A 27565-nucleotide genomic window follows, 5' to 3' on the forward strand; every position below is an offset into this window, starting at 1 on the left:
TAACAACCCTTTCAGTGCTTCTTATAGAAAAAATAGCTGCATAGTTTTAGAAAAAAGACTAATAGCAAAACGTAGCTGAATATATTTTTAAAGTAGCCATATTGTCGACTAATAGCAATTCTCAGGTTTTTCTAGCAGTCGAATTTTGAAAATAGCTATAAAATAGCTAAGTTGGCAACAGTATCAACAACGCCATCGCGCTGTGCAACACTGCGACAGGTTACGCCACCGCGACGCTGACGCCGATGCCGACGTCGCTGGGGGTCTGTTAGTGTCGCAGTTTTTTTGGTCGATTGGCGCTGCCCCATGCACAGTTTACAGTCAGCTTCAGATTCAAATTGAAATTGAAATCGTTCGTGCGCTGTTCGCGTAGCTCCGTCAATCACTTTTTTTTATATACATAAATTTAAAAATTTGTTTTTGCACTTGCTAGTGTTGTCTTTTTTTTTATTGTTGTTGTTGTTTACGCCCCAGAAAACTGCTGGTGTGATTTTTACTGCACTGTCGCTAACTAATTGTAATTGTTATTAAAAAATATATAGAAGTAAAAAGAGAGACATCAGTATCATCGCTATCTCGCTTGCCCATCGAAGACCAACAAGTGCGCGTTGCCAATTGCATTGCGGATTCTGTGTGCGTCTGTGCCAATCTCTCTGTGTGAAAGTGTGCGTGTTTTGTTGTTGTTTTGCCTGTGACAAAGTGCGTTCAACCAATTGAAAGTGAATTACAAGTCAAAATAGATTTTAAAAACAACAAAATCTACAGTGAAAAAACAAACAGACAGCAAAGTTTTAAAGTAGAACAATTCAAAATATTTGCACTAAAATAACGAAACAGCTGTCGAAAACCAAAACAGGCAGCGAGCGGGCAGCGAAGTCAACGGTGACAGAGCGGCAGTGTTATTGTTGCTCTCTTTAAGCGCTCTCTCCCACTCTCTCTATCTCTCTTTTATTTTGGACTGCGTGTAGGCGGCGCAACTGCAACTGCATTTGAATTTGCATTTTATTTTGTATAAATTTGGGTTAAATTCAACAGCAACAACAACAAGCAAAATGACCGATTTAAATGAACTGATGGGTTCGCCATTTGTGCGCGTTAAGGTAACTATGATGCAAATGAGTAAAGTGAAAAGGGGACGCGGGGAACAGGGGAAAACAACAGCAACAACTGCAACTACAACAACAACTACAATTTTGACTCCTTGTAAGCTCACTCACTTATTGGGCTGCCCGTATCGAGCAGTGGCGTAGGCAGAGGGGGTATTGCCCCCTCTATTACTTATGGAAGTACACATACATATATATAATAATAATATATATTTTTAGCGATAACATTAACACAAATCACTACTGCTTATAAATATGCCTCATACCGATTAAAATTCTTTTCTTTTTTATTTTAAAAATCAATTCTTAAAAAATCTCTACAGTTTTGTGGTATGAAAAGGAGAATGCTTCGCTCCTCCCCCTTTCGAACAAAGCTGCTTACGCCCATGCTATCAAGTGTTAGATAATGCAGCGCAGCTGCAGCTCAGCTCAAGCGCTGCTCCAGCGCTGCTCAAGCTCAGCCGCGCCCAAGTCTCAAGTGTTGCTTAATGCAATGCCGCCCGCTTTTTTTTTTCATCATTAGCACATAACGACGCTGCGATCGGCGTTGCGTCGCTGCTGCTGCGACGCAGCGTCAAACCGCAAAAGTTATTCGATATGTGTGACTTTGTTGAGGAAGGGGAGTGCGGAGTGGGGGGTGGGGTGGTAGGTGGGGTAACCAATTAGCAACTTCAGTAAGACATGCAAGCGGTTAACGTTGTTGTTGTTGTAGTTGTCGCTGCTGCAGCCGCTGCTGCCGGCGTCGCTGTCGCTGTGGGGCTTCATTTGAGCCGCTTACTCAATAGACAAAGCTTAACTTGACGAAACTCTATAACACTACGCCCCCTCTCTCTCTCTCTCTCTCTCTCTCTCTCTCTCTCTCTCTCTGTCGCAGGTCGTTGCCTTTGTGCATTTCATATTCATATCGAATGCTATGCTAGGCAGCTGGGGACATGGAGCCTACGAGTTCTACAACTTCCTCTTTATCATAGCCATGTTCTGGACCATACACGCCAAGGAATCCATTGAGGCGGTTCAAACGGTAAGTCATCCATCCATTTTTCGATACATGTTTCTACCGGTGTTTTTACCGGTGCATCAACCGCAATCCGAACTGTTTTCTCTAACTGGTACTAACCGATTACTATTGGTAAACGTAACTTAAAACCCTAACCGATACAAAAAGTTTTATATTTTATCGAAACCGAAAAACCAAAATTATTGAAGTCAAAATAACCGTTAAGTAACCGTTTCATGTATATTGGTTTGCTTCGGTTCAAACAATTTTTTTCGAACTAATTTTGATTGTAAATTTGAATATTGATCTTATCAAATAGATTTTTTAGTGAAATTATATTTTTTTTAACACTTTACAACCAATTTTTTTTTGTTTTGAACCAAACTCATGCCGGAATTTTAAAACCAAAACACAGGAAAAACCCGGAACTGTTACGAAACTATAAATAAACAAATAACAATTTTTATAATAGAAATTAGAAAATAGAAATACAAATAATTTGTATTTTTGATTTTTATAATAAAAATTGAAATTAATAATTATTTTAATTTTTTATAATAAAAATTGAAATTATTTATTATTTTTAATTTTGTATAATACAAATCTAAAATAATATTTACTATGCAATTTTTTTATAAACATTTTTACGTTGTCAATTGTTTTAAATTCATAACTACTATTTGTAGTCCCTGTTAAAAATGCAATATTCTTGAGCATTCTAAAAGCAACAAATAAACATTACTTAAAAATGGGGCGAAAAAAATGTGTAAAAACGTAGAAAACTGTTTGTATTGGAATTTAAATATACTTTCCATTTTTAGTTCGAAGCTGACTCATTCAAACACATGCACATATGGCTTATCAGTTGCATGCAAAGCCGCTGACTGATAAGAGCTTTCTCTGCTTCCCCTCTCTCGCTGGCTTTTGTTTCTAAAACAATTTGACGATTCATCAGCGTTAAATTAATTTCATTGTTGATGCCGCTAGCATTTAATATATATATGTATATATTTTTGTATATATATATATACACACTGTATTATATCTATGCCAGAACCGGTTCTATCGAAATCAGCGAGAATGAAATTAACATATATACGCCGAGTTGACTATTTTTTTTTTGTATATTTGTCTCGTTTTTCGTTTGTTTGTTTAATACCTCTGGCAATCCTATAAATAATTATTGTGCTCATTGCTTCCTCAACGCCAGTGATCTCAGGGGGGTCCTCCAGTACCCTCCCCCTCTCTCCTTCTGTCTCTCTCTCTCTCTCGAGAGAGAGAGTGAGAGTGAGAGCTAAACGTTGATCCACACTTATAATCCACGTTGTCCCACTTTTAGTTAAATATTCACGTTTATTTATTTAAGATATAAACGTATCTTTTCATGGGTCCTACTAAAGATAAGATTGTATTTGCCACACAAGACAAAGGTTTTACTTTTGAATACAATTTGTATTTATCTTTAAAGATTCGTCAAAGAGGTAGATTTTAAATGGAAACAAATTTCATTATAAATGTTCTAAAATTTACTTTCCTTTATGTAGAGTGATTTTCAGATTATAACTATTCCCATAAAGCGATTGTTTAAGTGCTATTTTTAGATTTAAACTAAAGTTATACGTTCTATTAAAAATCTACACTTTTCACATCTCAATTAATTAAGAAAAGTGCAGCATACTTTTAGGACTAAATGAATGGATGCTTTAAAAAGCAAGGAATATTTATTAAATAACTATTATATAGGCTTAAACAAATCTGGAATAACTAGCAAAACAATTGAGAAAATTAAGGTTAAGTAAAATGCAGAAATCTTTCGACTTTCAGAAGAAGAATTTAGAAAATATAAATAAATATAGTTTTTAAACCATATAGGTAGAACAGTATATAGTATATTGACGGTAAAACAAAATAATTTAGAAACATGTTAAGATGTTAAGGTCGGTTTATAATAATTATGACATCGAAGTAAATATCTAGATCTAAAGGAATAAAATTTTTTGAACGAATTTAACAAAATTTGATTGCAGAATAAACTTAGAGGCCAAACCATGATCAAAATGACATTCCGCTTGAAAATCGGGTCAGTTTTGTTCAAGTTATGACAGTTCGAAGTTGCTCAACCCTCTGATCTAGCAACTTTACAAGTCAAAATATTTCTTAATTTTGACATGATTTTTTACAAGAAAATGAAAGATCTCAGAATCAAGTTTAAAGTGTTGCTTTATACTAATTACGATGTAAGGCGTTGATTTAAAGTGATAACTTGAGATTTAAAATTTTGAATTTTCGAAATTTCAAAGGGGGGACCCTTACCATCGAAATTGAGTTTTGGTCAAAAATAATTAAATTTTTTAAATTAACAAAATTTGAATGCAGAATGAATTAAGATGCCAAGCCATGATCATAATGACATTCCACTTGAAAATCGGTTGGGTTTCGGCAATGTTATGACAGTTTGAAGTTGGTCAGTCTTTGGATCTAGCAACTTTACAAGTCAAAATATTTGTTCAATTTTCCATGAATTTTTACAAAAAAATGAAAAGTCTCAGAATCAAGTTTAAAGTGTTGTTTTATACTAATGACGATATAAGGAGTTGATTAAAAGTGAAAACTTGAGATTTAAAATTTTGTATTTTCGAAATTTCAAAGGGGGGACCCTTACCATCGAAAACGAGTCTTGGTCAAAAATAATTAAATTTTTCAAATGAACAAAATTTGAATGCAGATTGAATTAAGAGGCCAAACTATGATCATAATGACATTCCACTTGAAAATCGGGTCCGATTTGATCAAGTTATGACAGTTGGAAGTTTGTCAGTTCTTTGACTTAGCCACTTTAACACAAAGGTAGCGGTACAAGCGTTTCGGTTTTCGGTTCTTGTAAGAAAATTAATTTCAGCTACGGTTTTAGTTTCGGTACTAAAAAAGAAACGGTTAGTTTCGGTTATCGGTTTCGATACCGATTACGGTGTTATTCCCTGGCTATATGTGAGTAAAAAGTACAGTCTGAGAATTTATTTTATTTTATTTATAATGGTAAATGAAATTCTTAAGCAACCATTTCCTGGAACTGCTACAAATTTAAAAACAATTCTCTAATAAAAGAAATACCACAAAAATGCGATCATAAAAATGAACTTGAGACAATTTATAAACTGTGGTTGCAGTAAAATGTGCGAATGTGGTTACCAAATGTGGGACCATGATGAACTAAGCAAAGTAAAGTCACAATATATAATATATATTCCATTCCCGATAAGGTCAGCAGCTAAACAGATTTGGTTAAATACAGTGACTTCCAGTTTATTTGACCCAATACTCTTAAATATTACAAATTTTAAATGAATTTATCTATTAATGTGGAAGGAAATTAAAATTAATATTTAAATATATTGACTTTTATATTTTTGAATATATTCTATTTGAATTAAGTTATAAAAAGAAAACATATCTTGAAATGTGGCGGGTCAAATAAGCTGTGAGGCACAGTAAATTGAGTATGATATATAAAACTCATAGAATAATGATAATTTCTTGTTTTATTTTTTTTTAATCTAAAATAAAACTTAACGAGTTATTTTGACTTTATAAAAATTAATATGAAAATATTATACAATAAGAAATATAATTTTTAAAAAATTTTTAAAATTTTTTTTTAAAATTTTAAAATGGTTCACTGACTAAGAATGTATATATGTTTTGTCCATATATTCCTTATAAAAAATCAAAATAACACCTTGAGAAACTCAAGAAATAGTCATTATGCTATGAGATATATTTTTTTGCTCAAAAATAATGATTGTTTCTTAAGTTTTATTTTTTTGCTCAAAAATAATGTTTATTTTATGAGTAAAATAATAAAAATTATAAATCTTAAAATCATGGTGAAATTGTATAGATTACCCAAAAATTTTGGTATATTTAACGTTTTTTTACAGTTACTAGAAGTGAATGATTTTTCCTATTAATAAAACAAAATCATTATTTACTGTCCCTGATATTAAGTATGTTCTATATATAAATATTATATTCATCTATATATATGTTTTTAGTGGTTGGTCAGTGGTTTTTTTTTTTGGTCAACCGGTTTGCAAACATGTTTAATTTATTTTGGCCCAAAAGAAAAGAAAACGTAAACACGTGGAGGCATGTTAATGTTTAGACGGATTTGGTTAGCCACAAATAAGATGGTTAATAGCGCGTATATAAGGTATATGTTTAAATGTGTATGTGTGTGTGTGTGTGTGTGTGTGTTTGTGGTGCCGTTAGATGCATATCGTTATGCGTCTATAACTGGAAGAGTTAACAGCTTGAGGCGTTTATGGCGTGCCTTATATGAAGTGGAGACCCCAATTTGAACTTTGACATTACCCAAAATACCCCACACTGCAGTCGTAATCCTTGGCTAGACACGCAATCCCGTCTAGAACCCTAAACAGAGCTCAACTGACCCTTACCATATATGTATTATATGTACAGTGGCTCACAGCTTATTTGACCCACTAAGCTTAAAACTATGTTTGGTTTTTATTGCTTAAATGCAGATACTTAATTTATGTAAAAAAAATTAATGAAAAATAAATAAAAATTTGTTTTTATCAAGGACTGCAATCTTTATAAGTTTTAATATTAAACTCTAGAAATAATCATTATTCTATGAGTTTTATTATTTTACTTATGATTACTTTTGATTACAAAAATATAACTCAGGAATAATCATTATTATTATTATTTTTAAACAAAAAAAATAAAACTCATCAAATACTGATTATTTCTTGAGTTTTATTTTTTTGAATCAAAAATAAAATTCAAGGTGTTATTTTGACCAGCCAACTTATTCATAATTATATTTGGTTTAAAAAAAAAAATAAAACTCAAGAAATAATCATTATTGGGTGAGTTTTATTTTTACTGCTCATAAATAATGATTAATTCATGAGTAAAATAATAAAAATCATAAGTCTTAAGATCATGGTGAAATTGCATAGCATTACCCTTAAAGAAAAATTTTGGTACATTTCACATTAATTTACAGTTACCAGAAGTGAATGATTTTTTTATTTAAAAAAAAAAAAAACAAAATAATTATTATTTACTGTGCCTGGTTTTTATAAAATAAATAATAATAATATAATTAAAGTTTAAATACAATTATAAAATAAGAATATAAATTATATTATTATAAAATTTGTATTAACAACTAAAAAAATAAATAAATAAAGTTTGAGTTCAGGGTATATATAAAAAAGAGTGTAATATATAAGAGTAGTGGGTCAACTTAGCTGAGAGCCACTGTACATAAATTAACACAATACGTGTATCAACAATCAAAAATGAAATACAGTTTCATTTGCTTGGCTTTTTAACGGTCAGTCACATTGAAAGGCAAACTTCCATCCCGACGTTACCCTTACCTCTAACTTCTTACCCCCATTGCCACCCCTACCCCTGCAGCTACCCCTATACCTGACCCTACATAAACTCCTGGTTTCTTTTTCTGTTTTGTGCTTCGTCATTAGCAACGCCTTTTAATCAACTCAACTATGCAAAAGTCAAACGATGACCCAAAAGTCCAGTACCCAAAAGGGAACACGAATTATAAATTTATGGCAATGTAACCTGAATTGAAAAGTATATCTGAGCATATGAATATATATCGACTTAGGTGACTATTTAAAAAAAAAATGGAAAGATCATATCTATAAAAAAGTGGGTAACTGTCTTAGAGTACAAATAATATCGGAACTGAAACAATAATCCCGAAAACGAAACATTTAACAAAATAGTTTTTTTTTTGAGTTTGAAAACGAAATCGGAAACAATATTTCTTTGAATTTGATTTCCTGATTGTAACATCAATATATTCTTAATCAACAGCCAACATGATTTAGCCGGGTCCTTCTGTCTGTCCTCATAAATACCCAGATCTTAGAGCCTATTATAGCTAGAGCTATGTACTTCATTTTGAAGCAATAGGTTAAGATATCTCAAAAAACAAAAACTTTTTCTTACTAGGACTTAATTTTTGATTAAGCGTCTCTATTGCAGCTGTATGATATAGTGGACCGATCTTAACCAAATTTGTTTAGGATGTTTAATATTAGCACAGATTCATATTTTATCAGTTTGGTTCTTATATCTCAACAAATAAAAAAATTTTTCATACTAAAACTTAATTTTCGATGTAACGTTCCTGTGGCAGCTATTGATATAGTGGTCCGATCCAAAAATAAAAACAAACTTGATCTGCCTATGGAGTCCAGGAACCTACATACCAAGTTTGAAGTCTCTAGCTTTTATGGTTTCTGAGATTGACGCGTTCAAACAGACGGACGGACGGACAGACGGACAGACGGACGGACAGACGGACAGACAGACGGACATGGCTCAATTCACTAGACTGTTGACCCACGCACCTCACTGCCTGTTACACACATTCTGTCAAACACATTATACCCTTTTTTTGCGAATTTTCAATGGGCTCAGGGTATAAAAATAAATGCTTAACAAGAGCCCATTCAAAGCTACTACCTATTGCTTATACTATATTAATAGTATTATAGTTTCGATTTGTTCTACAAACTTTACCGTAGTCGAATAATAAATTTAAAAGCAGTTGAGTATCTACCGAGTATCTCACAGTCGAGTATACTTGCTTATGCTTGTTCTCACTACCTTCGTAACCACCTCTCTTTAATCCCCAACCAAATTGTATACTCGATTTCGTGGAAATGTTTGCAAACTTTTCTCGAAAACCTATGCATTTTATAGCATTTAATTCTCTGCCTTATTCTTCTAAGAATTCATTTAAGTATTATATTTTCAAATGGTTGTACAATATTTATAAATATAGAACTTTCCTCAACCGTTTGAGGTTGAGGCTATGAGGTTTCAGTTTTATGGCGCACCTAAAAGTAGGCTACATAAAGCTATGAATAATTTAATGTGATTTTTATATACTTGGTTTCGTATGGTCAAAATGGTTATTAAAGTGTATTAAAAAAGTTGAGACAGCAGAGGGGCATATCCGACTCCTTAAAATATATAATATGTCAAGTCGAACTAATATCTTAGAGCTAGGTGAAAAAAATGGATTAAAACTGCTATATATAAAATTCTAAATAAAGTATAATTGAGATTTTCTAGAAATAATTCTTCTTCTCATATATACCAAAATGTTTTAAATATATCGATAAATATAACTATCGATTTATATAACTTCTCTAAAGCGAGTAAAATTAAATTTAAAATCAGCTCGAAAATGTATTTCAAATTGATTAAAAACCAAAAGAATATTTTTAATTGAAACTAGCAATACATCAGCAATTTCTTAAGTAATTTATTGAGATTATTTTAGAGAGTTTGCAAACTGAAAAATTATTTTCTTAAGCATTCCTATCTAGTATTCAATTGGAAGGACAAACTGAAGCTTTTAGAAACTCAAAACACACCTCAGTTAAAGGTGTGTCCAGCTAATGAAGTGTGTGTGTGTGTGTGTGTGTGTGTGTGTGTGTGTGTGTGTGTGTGTGTGTGTGTGCGTGTGTGTGTGTGTGTGTGTGCGTGTAGGACTTTGTTAAAGTTTAAGCGTTCAAGGTTGATGCAATTGATTTGACTGGACAAGCTTAAGAAATAAAGAAACCAAGAAAATAAAGAACCAGGGTATAAAACCGATTCGGTTAGGATTTCCAGTATGCTAGTGTTTAGATTTTCGGTTATCGGTTAGCGGTTTTTAATATGTTCCAATTTTGAAATACTGGTATATTTATATTTAAGAAAAAAAAAATGGTTGTAAACATTTAAAATCAAAATTAGTTTAAAAAACGTTGATTACACCTTAAAAGCATAATTAATTTCAATGCTTGATTGAACCGAAACTAACCGTTATACATGAATCGGTTACTGGTCGGTTAATTCGAAACTAACCGTTATACAGGAAGCGTTTATTAAACGTTTATTTTGGTTTGAATAACTTTTGTTTTTCGCTATTGCTATCAAGGCTGCAAACCTCCAAAATTTTGTTAAAGGTTCGGTTCGGCGGTTCGAGCCATAGAGCAAGACATCGGTTCGGTTCGTGAATTGGTTTATATACCCCCTGAACCCAATGTTTGGGTTCGAACCCTTGGTTTAATTTCATGCAAAAAATATTTGAATTGTTAAAAATGTTTCTCTACATTTTGTGCTAAAAAAATTTTTATTTTAAAATAAATAATATTTTGATGATGATTTCAATTTATTTAAAGATTTAAATATGTCTTATTTTAATTCGAAGTCTCAAATAATTGCGTAATTTTCGAAAACCATAAAATTTATGTATTTATTTTTTTTCTCGAACCGAACCTTTTATTTTAGAAAGCAGTTCGGTTTAGGTTCGGGTTCGCAAAGTAAATAATTTCAAGGGTTCGGTACATGATCCGGTTCAGTCTGCTTAAAGACCCGAACTGAACCGGTTCTACGAGGTTCGGTTCAGAACCAATTTGCAGTCTTGATTGCTATAAATAATAAATTGCCATTGTTTCAGTTATGGTTTCAGTTACGCTTACCAACTTGAATTCCATCCAAAAACTGATTTAAGCAAAAGCTAGTGAAATTAGCATTAGCATTAGTTGAATCATTAGCATTGCCATTAAAATTGTTCATGCATTATCATTGTATTTCTTATTACAGGCGCTTGTGATCAATGGTTGTAGCATATTCTTTGATATAGTCTGCATAGTTAATGGTTGGCATGGCATGAGTAAGTACCGATCATTTCCCTAGCGATTTCATCACGAATTGGCTTGCTAATTAATCGATTAATCGATAATCGATAGTCGATAACACTGATTAATATATTATTTATGCTTTTCTATTTCATTTAATTTTATAGATGGCTGGGCGGTGGCATTTAGCATTATCAATCTGATATTACGTCCGGTGAGCGTGGCATTGCTCTACCGTGAATTCAATGCCCGTGGTGGGAGTTTGCAGGGTGGTTCCGTATTCCCCAGCACACAGCAACAGCGCAGTTATCAGGACATTGATCGTCCCACACAACCGACACCGACAAATTCGCAGCCAGGACCAAATGTGGCCAGCATTTTCTAGGGAAACTCACAGCATGGCAAAACGGCGACTTGTAATACCCTTCCAAGTACCTAAAACACACACAAAAAACTAACTAAAAATAACAAACCCAAAAAAAGAACACGTTAGAAAGACCCTAAAATTAATAGTTAACAAACTGAAAACAAAGAAAAATCTATATATTTTTTTTTGTGTCGTTTTTTTTTTTTTTGTTTGTTATAAAATAATAGTATAAACTAAGCGTAACGAAAAATTGTAGTTATTGTTTTGAGCTATAAATAAATAAAGACAACCAAGAACGTTGACAATTTATATTATTATATATATATATATATATATTTATATGTATTTATAACAAAATATATAAGAACATAACGCCTACTACTAAATATCTATGTAAACCTAACATCATGCAAGCATATTTTATAATAATAATAATAATAAAAAAAAGGGCGTTCCATTTATATGTGCTCTGTCTTGTCAGTGTATCTGTGTATCTTGTATCTTTTATCTGTATATCCGTTGTGTCGCATTTCTAAGTAGTTCAAATAAATAATTGAAATAACGCCTGTGCAACTATGTACAATGTCCCTCCTCTAAATTATATAAAAAATAAAGGGCGCAACCTTATCGAATGACACGCCCCCTTTTAGAACTAGAAACCCTCCTTGGCCGCACGGAACTTGAACTTATTGCTGCGTCCATCCAAACAGGGCACTTGCACCAGATTAAAATAAATGGAGCCCATCAACTGCGATGCCGAGGTGTTAGTCATCTTCAGGCACGAGAACAACATATCGTCACAGATGCAGTGTGATCTGAAAAGGTAAGATTCGTTATTATTATTATTATTATTATTATGTTAAGAGCAAGGCTGCAAACCGGTTCGGTTCGGCTTTTTAGGCAGCCTGAACCGGATCATGAACCGAACCCTTCAAATTATTTACTTTGCGAACCCGAACCTAAACCGAACCGCTTTCTAAAATAAAAGGTTCGGTTCGAAAAAATAAATTATTACAAAAAATTTATGGTTTTCTAATATTACGCAAATATTTGAGACTTCGGATCAAATTAAGTCATATCTAAATCTTCAAATAAATTTAAAATTATCATCAAAATTTGATTTCTTTAAAAAAAAAATTTAATTAGTTCAAAATGTAGAGAAAAATTTATAAAAATAAAAATTTTTTTTGCATGAAATTGAATCAAGGTTCGAACCCAAACCTTGGGTTCAGGGGGTATATAAACCAATTCGCAAACCGAACCGATGTCTTACTCTATGGTTCGAACCGCTGAACCGAACCTTTAACAATATTTTGCAGGTTTGCAGCCTTGGTTAAGAGTATCTGCGATTAACTCGTTACTTACTTTGTGTACAGCGAGTCGTTCATCAGCTCGTATTTGTTTTGATAGGCGCGTATCTTGATCGGACAAAGATCGTGCTGCCGACAACAACGATCCATCGGCATCTCGCTGCCCAGATCGCTGTACGTTTCGGCAATGTCGCCAGTGCCACACCACTTCGTGCCTGTAACGAGTAACGAGTGAAAAGAGCGAGTAAATAACTAACGAGTTAACAGACTAGGTAACTTGAGAGGAAATTATAAAAAAATATAAAATTTCATTTTTTGCTCATCAGAGTCCATTATTATGCCCTTGACACTTTACAAAAACTTCAAACTATCATAACTTTGTCAAATCTTAACCGATTTTCACGCGGAATGTAAATTTTATCATTATTTAGACTCTAATTTGGACTTTGCATTGAATTTGGTTAAGTCAATTTTTTTCCATCACTGTCCATATTTCGATTTCTTTTAATTTTTTTCCTCGACGCTTTATTTTAAACTGCAAACTGTCATAACTTTGTCAAAAATCAACCGATTTCCTTGCGGATTGTCTATTTTATCATTATTTGGCCTCTTACTTGTTTCTGCATCAAAATTGGAAAATTTAATTTTTTCATCTTACTGTCAATTTTTTTCATACATTCGATCACTATCCATTTTTTCCATACTTTCCCTCTGACGTTTCTTCACAAACCTCAATCTGTCATTACTTTTTCAAATCTTAACCGATTTTCAAGCGGAATGGCAATTTATTCATCATCTCTATTTTGATTCTGCATCAAAATTCAAAATTAAAGATTTTTTTAATCAATGTTCATTTTGGACATATTTTCGAATACCGTCTATTTTTTCCGTACTTTTTCCTTGAGACTTTTTATAAAACTGTCAAAAATCAACCAATTTTCTTGCGGAATGTCAATTTTTATCATTATTAGGCCTCTAATTTAATGCAGCATCAAAATTATTCCCTTACTTTCCTTTTTTTCCGTACTTTCCCTCTTGACCATTAGTCGCAAACAAGCTAAAAACTCAGCAAATTGACAAATGAGCGAGTAAATAAACGAAGGAGTTTGTAAACTAGCGAGTTGAAAAACGGACGAGTTTGTGAACCAGCGAGTAGATAAACCAGCAAGTTCACAATCAAACGAGTTGAAAAACTAATTGAGTTGACAATACAGCGAATGTGCAAGCCAGCGAGTACAAATACGAACTAGTGAGAAAGCTAGAGAGTTGAAAAATCGGCGAGTAAACAAATTAACGAATAAACAAACATGAGATTAAAGAAGTCAGCTAGTTTTTGTTTGAGTAAGTAGAGTCAATCAAGTAACGAGTAACTTCTCGTTGTTTAATATTCCTGCTTGCAACTTACCGGGTATAATGCCGCTGAGCAGCGAGAAGGGACTGCGCGGAAAGATATTTGCAGCGAGTTTGAGAGCAACGCCATCCTGATTCGATGTGGAGGCTTCACTGCCATTGCCAGCTCCATTAGAGCCCGACTCGTTGCTGTTGTGATTGCCAGTGCCGCTGCTACGCTCGGAGCCCTCGTCGTTGCTGTAACGAGACCTGTGCTTGGCCGCATAACTGAGCTTATCCACATGCTCACACTGATCCATGAGCTTGAGCATATCCTCGAACTTGATCTCCAGCGGTCGATTGTACTGAGCAAGGCCTTTGAGCAGCATTTTACCCTCCTTCTCGTTGCTATTTCAACGAGTAAAGAATGAGGAAATTAACGTTGAATATAGATGTTGTGGGAATACTTACTAAATTTCAATTAGTTCGCAGCCAATAAGCAATTTCTGGGGTCCCAGCTCGGTGACAGCAATGGTCTGATCGTGATAGTATATCATAATGAGCGAATCGTTGCTGACGCGATTTCCACTACAACGAACGAGAGAGAGAGAGAGAGAGGAGAGTAACGAGAGATGAGGTAGGAATTAATAGTGGAACGCATATGGGCACATGGCCAGGTCTGCGATTATGGCGACTACGTGACGTCCATGACAATGGACGCACTGACTGACTGACGGACGGACGGGACTGGACGGGACTGTCAGTGAAACTATCCAAGTGTCAACTGTCCAATCGGAATTTATATTTTTTTTTTCCTTTTGAACGTCAGCTGATTACTGATCAAGCAAAACCAGACAACACAAATAAGATCTCTTTTAAATATAGTTCTTATAATAAAAACTAAAAATTCAAATAGCTTTTCAATTTAAAAAAAATTTATTTTTCTAGTTTTATTATGATTACATGTGTATTTTAAGGACAAAGGAATACAGCCAGATTTTGAAAATACACCACTTGGCTTAAAAGTTATTTATCAGGGATCGCAAGAAAAATTATTTTTTATTTTGAAAATGAAAAATGGAAATTATTTTTAGATTTTTATTAGAACAATCAGAAATCATAAATTATTTGTCCAATTTTGTTATAAAAATCAAATTTTAACATTATTTTTCAATATTTGTAATATACATTAAAATTAAAAGCTATATTTGAAATTTTTCTATGGTTTTATGTGTCATTTAAGGTTGTACTATATGAAAAATATTAAGCCACACACATCGTGAATGTGTTTCAAAAGAAGTTCACAGTTCATTTTATATTCTTAGAGTATTTTGAATTTTTATTATATAAATTTAAGAAAAACATGCTTTTCTACAATAAAAATGTCTTAGCTATGTTTTGTCAAAATTTTAACCTCCTTGGTTTTACCGTTTGGTCCGCACAATGATCAGACAGTCAGTCAGGACAAATAGTTTTATATATTATATAAAGACAAGTTATTTCTTGCGATTTCTGACATTTACAATTGGAAATAAGAGTTATATTCCGGAACCAGCCGAAAATCTACCAAAACTCCATACCTTTTTGGTAAATTTTCGGTTGGTTTTATTATAACATTTAAATAAAAATTTAAATTTTATTATTATTACGTAATTTTTTTTTTATCGAAAAAGAAGAGTTCAGTAAATTTTTATAATAAAAATAATTTCTTTTTGCGATCCCTGATATTTAATTACAATTTTAAATTTTAACTCTCGAGGGTATATTTAAAAATATTATTTGTTTTGATTTTTATGAGAACAATTGTAGAGAATAGTTATATTATGATTTTTTTTTAAATAAAAATTAAAAATCAATTATAACTTCATACAAAATGTATTGAATCAAAAAATAAGAGTTAAAATTTAAATGTATAATAATAGAAAAAATAACTCCTTTTAGCGCATCCTAAACAAAACTCACCTGTAGGTTTTCATTTGACGCAGACTGCGCTGTTCGATGATCTGCTGTGTGAAGGATTGAAACGAGGGGAATCCCTGTAATCCATGTGGCAGACTGAAGGATAACGTGGGCTTGGCCAACGCCACCGTGGAACTGAGATACCCCAAAAGTGCGCAAAACAACAACGTGGCCAACAATTGCAGCCGTCGCCATTTGAGACCAAAATTCGAATGCATTTTGCAATATTGCAGTGCAAAACTTGCAACTCGTTACTCGCTACTCGTTACTCGTTGAAGCTGTGACTCGTTGAGATCCTCGACTGATCGTATATGCCACAGCAGGCATTACTGATGGACACAAGCACACACGACACTCCTTGCAACGTGTTGTGTCGTGCAACGTGTTGACTGCGACTTAAATTCCGTTTCGAAAAATACCTGCCACAAAATCGAAATCATATTAGTTGACTCGTTAGTCGTATTCGTATTTGTATTCGTATTCGCATTCGTTACTCGTTATTATTGTTATTGTTATTGTTGTCGCTGTTGTTGCTATTGTTGTTGCTGCTGAAACTCAAGTGTTGCTACGTGCCTCGGGGTCTTGCCCCCTAAAAAAAAAATTCGAAATATATATTTTATTCATTTTCAGTTTCAAGTCACGGAGAAGGCACGTCCTCACACAGCTGACCATATTCACAAGCTTTGCCGAACCTCGAGCTATAGACAGTGCTATTAACTTGGCTTTTTTCCGCCAGATCTGGAGTTTTTTTGCAATGCTAATTGCGGCAAAAGTTTTAAATTAGCGGCTGGCGGGAATTATAGCTATGTTTTACGTTAAACAAAACTACTGCAAAAATTTCAAATTAATATTAATAGCTTACTATTGTGTATAGTTGTAAAATATTTATTTATTTATTTTCTGATAGATCTTAAATTTTTTTTTTTATTTTATAAAATAGGAATAGGAATTGATATAGGAATGATTCTTGAATTTTCAGCTTTTAGACTCTTTGAGGTGTTCATATAAACGGACTGACAGACAGACAGGTTTAAATCGACTCGCTTTTTAATACTGATCTATAATATATATGCTTTTTAGGGTCAGATTTGCTTCCTTTGGGCTGTTTTCCATAAATGCAGTGCATAAAATCCAGCTAAAAACTATATAAGCTTTTTATCTGACTTTCTTAAAGATTTCCTAGCTTTTTATAGCTATTTTTTAATGTTAATATAGCTTGTTTAAGCATTAAAGAGTTGACAACACAGGCAATAGACCCCAATCAGTAATTTCCCTCACCGCCACCCTCTTTACACCCACTCGGACTTTTTTCCCAACTGCTCTCACTCCATTTTCTCCCTCCCTTTGTTCGGTTCACGTGCTCTAAAAAACGCGACGTGGCGTTGATTGTACAGCCTGTCCCTTCAAATTGCCCCCCACTTTTTATTTTCCACCTTCCTGCTCCTTTGCCTTCCTTGTTAGCGACTTTGCATAACAGTTCGCGCACACTTGGCGTATACGCAATACGAGTTCCTTTAGATCCCAATACTAAGTAAGCAGCAATTTAATGACAATTTTTTTTTTTTATCGAATATCGTTTAATTTAATGGGAATTTATTGTCGCAGAAAAATTTCATATTCAAAACATTTGCGTTGCCCTAAAAGTTTTGATGGGAAATTTTTTGATAAGGCGCAGATGTCTCTAGAACTATCTATTATTCTGTAGTTCTGATTAATATAACAAGGAGTATAACGATAAGTAAATAAATTTTAAAATTACAAAAAAATTATTTTATAAATTAAAAAAAAAAATGTATAAAATGAAATATTTCATACAGTAAAATCGTAATTTTTATGAGCAATTTATCAAATAAATATTGAAAATACAATTACAAATTGTACAAATTTTATTATTATTTATTATTATTTATTCAAGGGTTTATTGCAAAATCATAGCAATTTATATTATTTAGTTTGTGTTATAAAATGGAAGCATACATTTTATTTTTAATTTATAATATTTAAATTGAAAATAGATTTAAATTTAATTATTATTTTTATTATTAAAGGTTAATTGCAAAATCATAGCAATTAATATTATTTAGTGTGTGTTATAAAATCGTAGCATTAATTGTATTTTTAATTTATATTATTTAAATTGAAAACAGATTTAAATTTAATTATTATTTTTATTATTAAAGGTTTATTGCTAAATTATAGCAATTTTTATTATTTAGTTTGTGTTATAAAATCGTAGCAAAAATTTTATTTTTAATTTATAATATTTAAATTGAAAATAGATTAAAATTTAATTATTATTTTTATTATTAAAGGTTTATTGCAAAATCATAGCAATTTATATTATTTAGTTTCTGTTATAAAATCGTGGCATAAATTATATTTTTAATTTATATTATAAAAATGGAAAATAGATTTAAATTGAAGAATTTTCAATTGTTGCTTGCATAAATTTCTTTCCACCTCAGGGGCTACATTTGTCTGATCATGAAAAAAAGAGGCATCTATTTACATTTGCTGAATTTTTTTCGAATTGTGAATTGATTACGCATTTTGAAGCTTCACTTCCCACTTTCTCCGCCTCTTTTCTTTCCCTCTTCACCAATGACTAGCCCTTTTTTTTGCATTTGTAGCTTGTTTCATATGAAACAGTTTTCAAATCAAGTTAATAAATCGTTCACACTACGCAACGGCGGACAAAAAGAGCGGAAAGAGGGGGAAATTTGGTAGAAAAGAGGAAGAAAATAAAAAATGAACTGTCCACAAGCACGAAACATGCTAATCATTATGATGTTTGCCACCGAAAAATAAAGTTGATTATTATGCGTATAACACATACAACTAACAATATAAGATACAGTGTCTCTCAGCTTATTTGACCCACTACTCTTACATAAATTCTCTAAGTTTCAAATTAATTTATGTTAAAATTAGCAGATCATACAAATTCAAATTTAAATGCAAATTTATTATTTAATGTTTCTATTTTTCATTTATTTGTTTTATAAAAAAATTAATATATTATTTAAGCAATAAAAATCAGCTACTGTTTTTATTTTATTATTTTTTTTAATTTAAAAAAAAGCTTAAAATATACCAGTACTTTAAGGCTTATCTATCATTTTCGCCAAGATTCACAAAGTGATCAATTTATTTAATTTGCACACAAAATAATTATTAATTTTGAGTTATGCTTGAAAACTCAGAAAAGCAAAAAATAACACTCATAAGATAATGCTTATTTCTTCAGTTTAATTTAATACTCAAAAGTCATGATTATTATGTTAAAATAAAGCTCAAATTATAATTTTAATAAAATAACAACTTGATTTTTTTAATTAAAAATAATTATTGGTATTTTTAAGCAAGCAAAATAAAACTCAATAAATAATTATAATTTTATGAGTTTAATTTATTTTTGATTAAAAATAACTATGGGTATTTTTAAGCAAGCAAATTAAAAATCAATGAATAATTATAATTTTATGAGTTTAATCTTTTTTTTTTGTTCACAAATAAAGATAAATTTTTGAGATGAAGAATATAGTGTAACTCAAAATAATTATTACAATTTACTGCAAATTAATCAATAAAAAATTTGTATTAACAATAAATAAAAATAATCATTATAATTTTATAAGGTTTATAATGACTGCAGTCGCCGATAAAACAAAATATAGCTAAAAATGCAGTGGGTCTAATAAGCTGTGAGCCACTGTATGCATATGTTTTTGAGTTTCTATACTCGTATATGTATTTATTTATTAACTATTGTTTTGTTTACTATTTTTTATGATTTTTATTACATTTTTTTTTTGGCTTGCTTTTTTAGCCAAGGCCCTAAATACGAAAGTTTACGCAAGCGAACAAAACAAAACATGGTCAAGTCAAAAGCGGGCACAAAGGGGCACGTGGGAGTGTGTCTCCAGGAGGGGAAAGGGCAGTGGAGGGAGGCAACTCATAGTGAAAGTACAATGCATTGTTATTGTTATCGTTGGGTGTTTTGTGTTTTTCTTTTTCGGCAATTTCGTGCGATTTCAATTTAAACTGTGAACAAACACGAAAGATGACAAATCTGCGCTGAGGCATGCGACATTTTGTGGTATGTGGCAATGTCAAACGTTGTCCAACACCTTGACAACAGCATCGCCCACACCTCCAAAGCACACACACACGCACACACACGCACACACACACGCACACACACACGCACACTCAAAGAGTCGTTAAACAAGCCCTGTTATTTAACACTTGACACCTGAAAACCCAACTTGGCCAAGACACTAAATGGCCAACTGTCCAACTGCTTAACTGGCTAATTGAATGACAGTTTTTTTTTTACATTTTTTGCTTAACTTGCAGGTTAAGGTTGCACTTAACGGCTCTTTAGTAAAGCTTAAATATATATCCTACTGCCACTGTAAAATGTTTGTAGATTTTTCTCAGTTTGTAAACAATTTAATTGTCTATTATAAAAAAATATATTAATAAAATTAATTTTACATTTGTTAAGGCTTATTTATCTATATAAAAAAAATATGCAGCTGGGGAGTAAAATTAAGAGAGGAAGAAATCAAAACCAAGATCTAGGACTAAAATTTATTTTAAAAGAAATAAAAAATAAAAATAAAAAATAAAATACAAATGCAGAATGAATTCAAATACCAAATTATTATCAAAATGAAATTCCGCTCAAAAGTCAGTCAAGTTTTGATCAAGTTGTTTGAAGTTGGTTCAAACATTAATTTAGAAACTTTGCAGTCAAAATTTTTGTCCAATTTCACATGATTTTTTACAAGAAAATGAAAGGTCTCATAATCAAGTTTAAAGTGTTGTTTTATACTAAATACGATATAAGGAGTTGACTAAAAGTGAAAAATTGAGATTGAAAATTTAAAATTTTCAAAATTTCAAAGGGGGGAGCCTTAGCATCGAAATCAATGTCTAGTAGAATCTAGAGGAAAATTTTTTTTTTTAAGAATTTAATAAAATTTGAATGCAAAACGAATTTGAAGGATAAATCATGATCAAAATGACATTCCACTTGAAATTCGGTTCAGTTTTGATCAAGTTATGACAGTTTGAAGTTGGTCAGACTTCGGAGCTAGTCACTTTACAAGTCAAAATTTTTATTAAATTTTTCATGATTTTTTACAAAAAAATGAAAGGTATCAGAATCAAGTTTAAGGTGTTGTTTTATACTATTTTCGATATAAGGAGTTGATTAAAAGTGAAAACTTGAGATTTAAAATTTTAAATTTTCGAAATTTCAAAGGGGGGACCCTTAGCATCAAACCCAAGATTTTGAGGGAAATAATTTTTTTTACAAAATTTATTAAATTTAAATGCCGAATAAATTAAGAGGCCAAACCATAATGAAAATGACTTTCCGTTTGAAAATCGGTTCAGTTTTGACAGAGTTATGAATGTTTGAATTTGGTCCGAACTTTGACCTAGGTACTTTACAAGTCAAAATTTTTGGCAAATTTAACATGATTTTTTGCAAGAAATGAAAGGTCTCAAAATCAAGTTTAAAGTGTTGTTTTATACTAAATACGATATAAGGAGTTGATTAAAAGTGAAAACTTGAGATTTAAAATTTTCAATTTTCAAAATTTCAAAGGGGGGACCCTTTGCGTTAAAACGAAACGTATGTATAGCTGGAGGAAACATTTATTTTATGAATTATTTCGGTTACGGTTCCGGTTTCGGTAATAAAATTGAAAAAGTTAGTTCCGGTACTGATCTTATTCCCTGATATAACTATAACAAATCCTAACTAATATTTTTAAGTTTTCCCCTTCAAATAAATTAAACAGATCTTAAGATGTTTATTTGTAACTTTTTCACTGAAATATCCCAACAAAACAAACTCTAATCTTAGATTTTTTAGCATTTTCTTTCAAACTGCATAAACTAAAACTTTTGATCAAGTTAAGATAAATAAAGAGATTCCATAAATCATCTTAACCTCAACACTAACCTCTTTCCCCATTTATAAGAAGCTTTTATCTTTTTTTCTGAATATCTTAGACCTCGTTAAGAGTAAGAGTGGAGAAATTGTTGAACTACTTGTAGAATAAAACCCTAACTCACCATCTTTTTATTTTTATTTTTTTTTTTGCGACTTGGTACGACTTTCTGACCGATTAACCGGATGCACGCGACAACAGATGCGACCCAACTGACCAGTTTTTTTTTTTGGATTTGGTTGAACGTTGAGATCAGTTGAACATGATCTCGACATCATAATTAACAATACATAATCTCATTTTAACCCACATTAAAGCAACAACAATAACAGTTCATAGTTGAGTGACTTTTTCGCTGTGTTTCCTGATTCTCCGATTATACGATCTATGTATGAGTCGATTTTGACTTCCGTCTAGCCCGAAACAACAGCGAGAACAACGCCAGTTAATGGCATTAGATACAAAAGAGTGCCCCAAAACCCGCTTTCAAAATAAATAAAAAACATATGTATAAAAATAAAAAGGAAAAGAAAACCTGGCCGAAAACGGAATTCAAATTACGTTAAAATAGACTGAATAGATTAGAATTTCTAGATTTCGAAAATTTTTAAAACTATATAATTCTTTCAACACTATCCAAGTTTGTTTACACATAAGAAAACTCAAGATACTTCCAACATTTACAAAAAACCTTTCAATATATATTTTTAAACTGTTCAAGGCTTTGAAAACTACTTCTTATACTTTTTAAATCTCTTATATTACTGCGGACGCCAAAAAAATATTATTTTTACTCATTTGAGTACTAAATTTAACATCGTGTGTCACAAAATGGGATAACAAACATTTTGGGGCATGAAAAGACTAAAGTCACTAGACTTTTACCTCGTAAAAATTTTTTTTTTTTTGGAAGTTCAATATTTCAGAGACTATCCAAAAGATTGAAGGCTCTATAAGATTTATTATTCATTTATTACCCCTATCAAAAAAAAAAAAAAAAAAAAATATCCATAAGATTCCAAAGATTCAAGAGTTTTCAAGAACTCTTAGATTTTTCATGTAAGACCGTTCTATATTGTAAAGACTTTTAAATAAAGCTTAAACTCTATCTATCGATCTATCGAAGACTTTTAAAACTTTGCAGCACATTTGAAGATTTTTCAAAACTCTCCAAGACTCTTCAAGACTTACTAAAATTCTATAAGATGTGAAGCAAAAACCAAATTAGCGGGAAGTTTTTTTTTTTTTTTTTTTTTTTTTTGGATTTTTGGTGGAGAAAACGAAAACGAAACTTGACTAAGTTGAACTTGGCTCTTATTATTATTGTTGTACAGTGGGAATTTTGGTCTCGCCTGATGAGTTCAAAAGTGCAAAGCTTTGCATAAGCACGAAACACCAATAAAAGACAACTACAAAAAAAAAAAAAAAAAATAAATAAATAAACAAGCAAAAAGTATTGTCTTGGCATAGGTCAGTGAAGCATGAGCTTTTTGTGAGCTACGTTTAAAAATACATATAAAAAAAAAAAAAAAAAAGATCTCGGCCGTGGGCGAAATTCGTTTCGTTTGAATTCGTTTTTAACTTGATGCCGTTGTTGACCCGCTAAACAAAAAGTGGTTGAATTTCGGACCAAAGTGGTTGCAGTAAAAGTGTTGACTGTAGTTGTTGTTGTTGTTGTTGTTGTTGTCCAGTGGCTGCAGATGCGCTTAACGAAACAACCAACAACCAACAACTTTTAACTGGTTTGCAGGTTCGCTGTTTTTTTGTTTTGTTTTGTTTTTTTTTTTCTTTAACTTTCACATTGGGCGCACACGCTTAATTGTGGGCTTTAATCTTGGCTAATTTGCTCTAGTTTTTGATTTGTAACACACACGCCAGACGGCACGAAATACCGATTAAAATGATTCGACGAGAGATGCCATTCAGTTGTTCATCATCATCATCATCAGCATCATCATGCTGAGATGTTAATAATGATGTTCCGATATTTATCGTGCTCTGATGCGTCGCTTCTTTCTATTTGTAGACGCTCTTCTCCTGTAGACTGATCACTGACTCTGCCACTGTCTTTAAACTCTACAAATTCTCTACTCGTCAGTCTACTCGTTGTTATTGTTGTTGCTACTGCGTGTCAAAATCATTAGCAATTGTAATGCAAATCATGCATGTCTGTGAAAAAAACGAAACATGTGCACGCTCTGATGTAAGAAGATATTAACCTATTGGTAGCACTAAAAGCCCGACTGCACTCGCTGACATCGTAGTGAATAACAGGTGTTTACTCGTTCCATATCTCACTTGCTACTAGTTCACATAAATTATAACTTTCGAAAGAACATCGCTAAGCGAATGAGCCTTTTCTGTAGTACTCGTTAATAGCACTCGCTATTAAGACTCGTTACTTAGGACTTTTTAAACAAGTACTATTTAAAAACTAGTACTATTTTGTACCTGTCGGTATTCCCACTCGTTTGTTGCTAAAATTAGTTTCATATACTCGTTACTTACACTCGTTACGAGCATACGCAATGTATGATTTTCAAATATAGCTAATGTATTAAAACTATATATGCTAAAACTCGTTAATATCACCCGCTATTGGCATTCGCTATTAACACACGCTTATAAATATTGTTAAAACTGTATAACTAAGGGAGTGAGTGTAATTAGCTAGTACTCTTTTGTCAAAGTCGGTAATAGCACTCGTTTATTGCTAAATTTCGTTACTAATACTCGTTACTAGCACTCGCAATGTATGATTTTCAACTAAAGTCAAATACATCGTTTTTATCACTCGTTACTAGCATTCGTTATTAACACTTGTTACTACCACTCATATATTACAGCTTTAAACAATAATTGAGAAGTGTATATTTGTTTTGCTCATTTTTGGCACTCGCTATTACTTCTCGTTGTTATAACCAACAGCATCATTTATTTAAACGAGTAGTTTTGATACTCTATCAACTGGAACTTCAAACTAACAATACTCACATAGAATACGATGCTCTGGTTTTATAATCTTCACTTACACTCGTCGCTCCCGAAACCTTGATTTGCCAAGCCAATTGGGTACAAGTGTTTTTGAAGTGCACCGGAGAAGCGACCGACCATTCGTTACTCGTTAATGAAACAGCAAAGATACCACTCACTTGACTAAATATTTAGTTAACCATTTAGCAAGCAGTAATTACTCATTTGCCAAGTCACTGCATTTGGAGTTCAAGAGGAATCTGTTAGAACTTTGGCAGGAAACGAGTAATTAATCGCTTCAACTTGAACTCGAACTCGTTACTTTGACTAGTTACATAAGCGTAAATCATTAGCTTGATATCAAATTAATAAAGCTGATTTATTTTAGCATTTAAAGATTTTTAAACTTGACCTTTAATCATTAAAAGTTTAATTATTAAAACTACAAAATAATGATAATATTTCTTAGCTCGTAAATTAATTATAGAGGTTCGTCTTGGTCTACTGACTAAGAATAAATATGCAGTGGCTCTCAGCCTTTTTGACCCACAACTCTGAAATATTACAAAATTTAATTAAATTTATCTTTTATAGGAGAGAGATACAATAAAAATTTAAGACCAGATATGTTAATTTTAATAGATTTTTAAGCCTAAGCTAGAGTGCTAAATTTTATTTTTGTTTAAATATATATTGTTTGAATAAAACAATAAAAAAGAAGCTTAGTTAAAAATAAAGTAGGTCCAAGTAATAACTTTTTTATTTTTGTCCTATAAAAAAGTCAAAATTACAAACTGTTTTCTCAAAAAAAAAAAACTCAAGGTATAATCGATTTTTTAAGAGTTTAAATTTTTGATCTAAAAAATATATTATTGGTAGAGGTGTAAAGTAGATTTAAAAATTAATCATAAAAAAAATCATAAGCTTTGAAAATCATTAAGCAAAAATATTGGTATAAATCTCGCTCTCTCAAAGTTATAATGAGTAAATCATTTTTTTGATTAAAAAATTATAATAATAACCGTTATTAAAAGCTCCTGTAATCATTAGGGAATGTTGAGGTAGGGTACTTAACGAATCGTGTTGACCCAACTTCGCACAATGTCGCTAATTATGGGAATGGGAATTCGAAATTGGGAAATTGAGAATGATGATGATGCAGTTGATGGTGATCACGATGATGATGATGATGATGATGAAGTTGAAGATTGAAGAGGTGAGCGTGTGTAAACAAGTTAACTGCTTGTGCGGATCAAGATAAATATAATGATGAAACAAACATAATGATGTTGTTGTTGACAACTGCAGCTTGTGGCATTCCCACAACCATTCCCAGTCGATTGTCTTTCCTTTTTCGCTGTTGTTGTTGTTGTTGTTGCTGTTGTTGTGATATGTGTGCCAGTTTCACAAGCGTTTTGGGTGAAACTCGGCCGCGTTGAGTTCAGTTGAAGGGGGGAAAACCCCTTCTTCTTACCACACTCCCTACCACATTTCTACACAGGAAAAAAAAGTTCGGCATTACATCCCTCCAATCCCGGATTTCCATAATCACGATTTTTCTTAGCAATTTAATAATTTTCGGTGTGGTGAAAGATTTTTTTTAGTTAGTTCAAAACAGGGATTAAAACTGTAATCGAAATCGTGACCCTTAACCGGTATTAACCGATTGAAATTGATAACCCTAACTGGAACAAGACTTTTTTATTATACCGAAAATCCGAAATAACCGTTTAGAAACCAATTTATATATAACAGTTAGTTTCGTTTCAGTCAAGCAATAAATTATATTATGTTGTAAAGAGGTTACTCTCGTTTTCAAACTAATATTGATTTTAAATTTGAATATTGATTTTTTTAAACAGTTCCTTTTTAAAATCATATAATTTTTGTATATATATTAACGTTTTTATAACATTTCTACCACTTATTTCTTTATTTTTTGTGAACTGAAATCATTCTGGTATTTTGAAACCGAAACATAACCGTTACGAAAGCGTTAAACAAAGATTTTGACCGAAAATCAAAATACAAACATAACTGAAACCCTAATTTAAGCTGATATTTGAATCGATATGATTTAAATATTTTATGCTTATTCACTTTTTAGCTTTATTTGCATATTGTCTTAATTAAATAATTATAAATTATAATTATAAAATTTTAAACTTGAATTTCAGCACGATTTAATTTTTTCGGTGTAGCTGAGATCCGCATGTAATCAACACAAAAGTATCTGTAACTCCAATTTGTATCTGCAGTTCAGACCTTGCAATTTGCACCACTTAAGATTGGTTTTAAACACAGCATTTATTTAACTGGCCTCCATGAATTAGCAAACAACAACAACTTGAACAACTAAAACAACTTAAACAGAGAAACAACAACACACGTTATTTAAAGTCGTTTCTTTTTAGAACTAGTCGCAATTATAATTAAATATTTGCCATTAGATTTACCAACCAGCAACTTTGTCGGTCAGTTTCACTTTTCAAAAAAGCACTCGAAAAAAACACAACGAAACCGAAAAATACGAAAAACGAACGAACAACAAGAAGAAGTTGAAAAGCTTTTCCCGCATGCGCGTTTCACGAAAGCTCGCAAACCGTTCGCTGCCGCGCAAAGTCAGCAACTGATCGATGAAGCTTCAAGTGCTGCCCAAGTCGAAGCCGAAGTCCAAGTCCAAGTCGAAGTTACCAGCCGAAGTTGACGTTGACGTCGACGACAGACGACAAACGACGACGAAAATGTGTCAAAAGCAAAAGCTGCGCTTGACTAGACACACAGACAGCAACAGCAACAACAACAGCAACAAGTGCTGCAAGTTTTGGCAGCTTTATCTTTGTATGCGTGAGTGCG

General features: G+C 32.0%; 2 protein-coding genes across 3 annotated transcripts; one reads left to right on the top strand and one right to left on the bottom strand.

Annotated features, from left to right (window-relative positions):
* Positions 1 to 274: 274 nt before the first annotated feature.
* Positions 275 to 11728, top strand: LOC117794091. The gene is made up of 4 exons (XM_034634572.1): positions 275 to 1100; positions 1981 to 2127; positions 10768 to 10837; positions 10970 to 11728. The coding sequence occupies exons 1-4, from the start codon at positions 1053 to 1055 to the stop codon at positions 11185 to 11187; spliced, it is 483 nt and encodes a 160-aa protein (XP_034490463.1). The 5' UTR covers positions 275 to 1052; the 3' UTR covers positions 11188 to 11728.
* On the bottom strand, positions 11672 to 27309 carry LOC117794072 (phospholipase A2 hemilipin). 2 transcript variants are annotated; one of them, XM_034634540.1, is made up of 6 exons: positions 27170 to 27309; positions 15771 to 16186; positions 14280 to 14396; positions 13885 to 14216; positions 12535 to 12694; positions 11672 to 11984 (listed from the first exon to the last, which is right to left on the bottom strand). In XM_034634540.1, exons 2-6 carry the CDS (start codon positions 15983 to 15985, stop codon positions 11822 to 11824), a joined length of 987 nt encoding a protein of 328 aa, XP_034490431.1. In that variant the 5' UTR covers positions 15986 to 16186; positions 27170 to 27309; the 3' UTR covers positions 11672 to 11821. The 2 variants fall into 2 exon arrangements, with proteins under 2 accessions (XP_034490431.1, XP_034490440.1); XM_034634549.1 differs by having other exon boundaries at positions 27166 to 27307.
* Between the last annotated feature and the right edge of the window lie 256 nt (positions 27310 to 27565).

This window comes from Drosophila innubila, chromosome X (genome assembly GCF_004354385.1).
Source record: "Drosophila innubila isolate TH190305 chromosome X, UK_Dinn_1.0, whole genome shotgun sequence".
Classification (NCBI taxonomy): Eukaryota; Metazoa; Arthropoda; class Insecta; order Diptera; family Drosophilidae; genus Drosophila; species Drosophila innubila.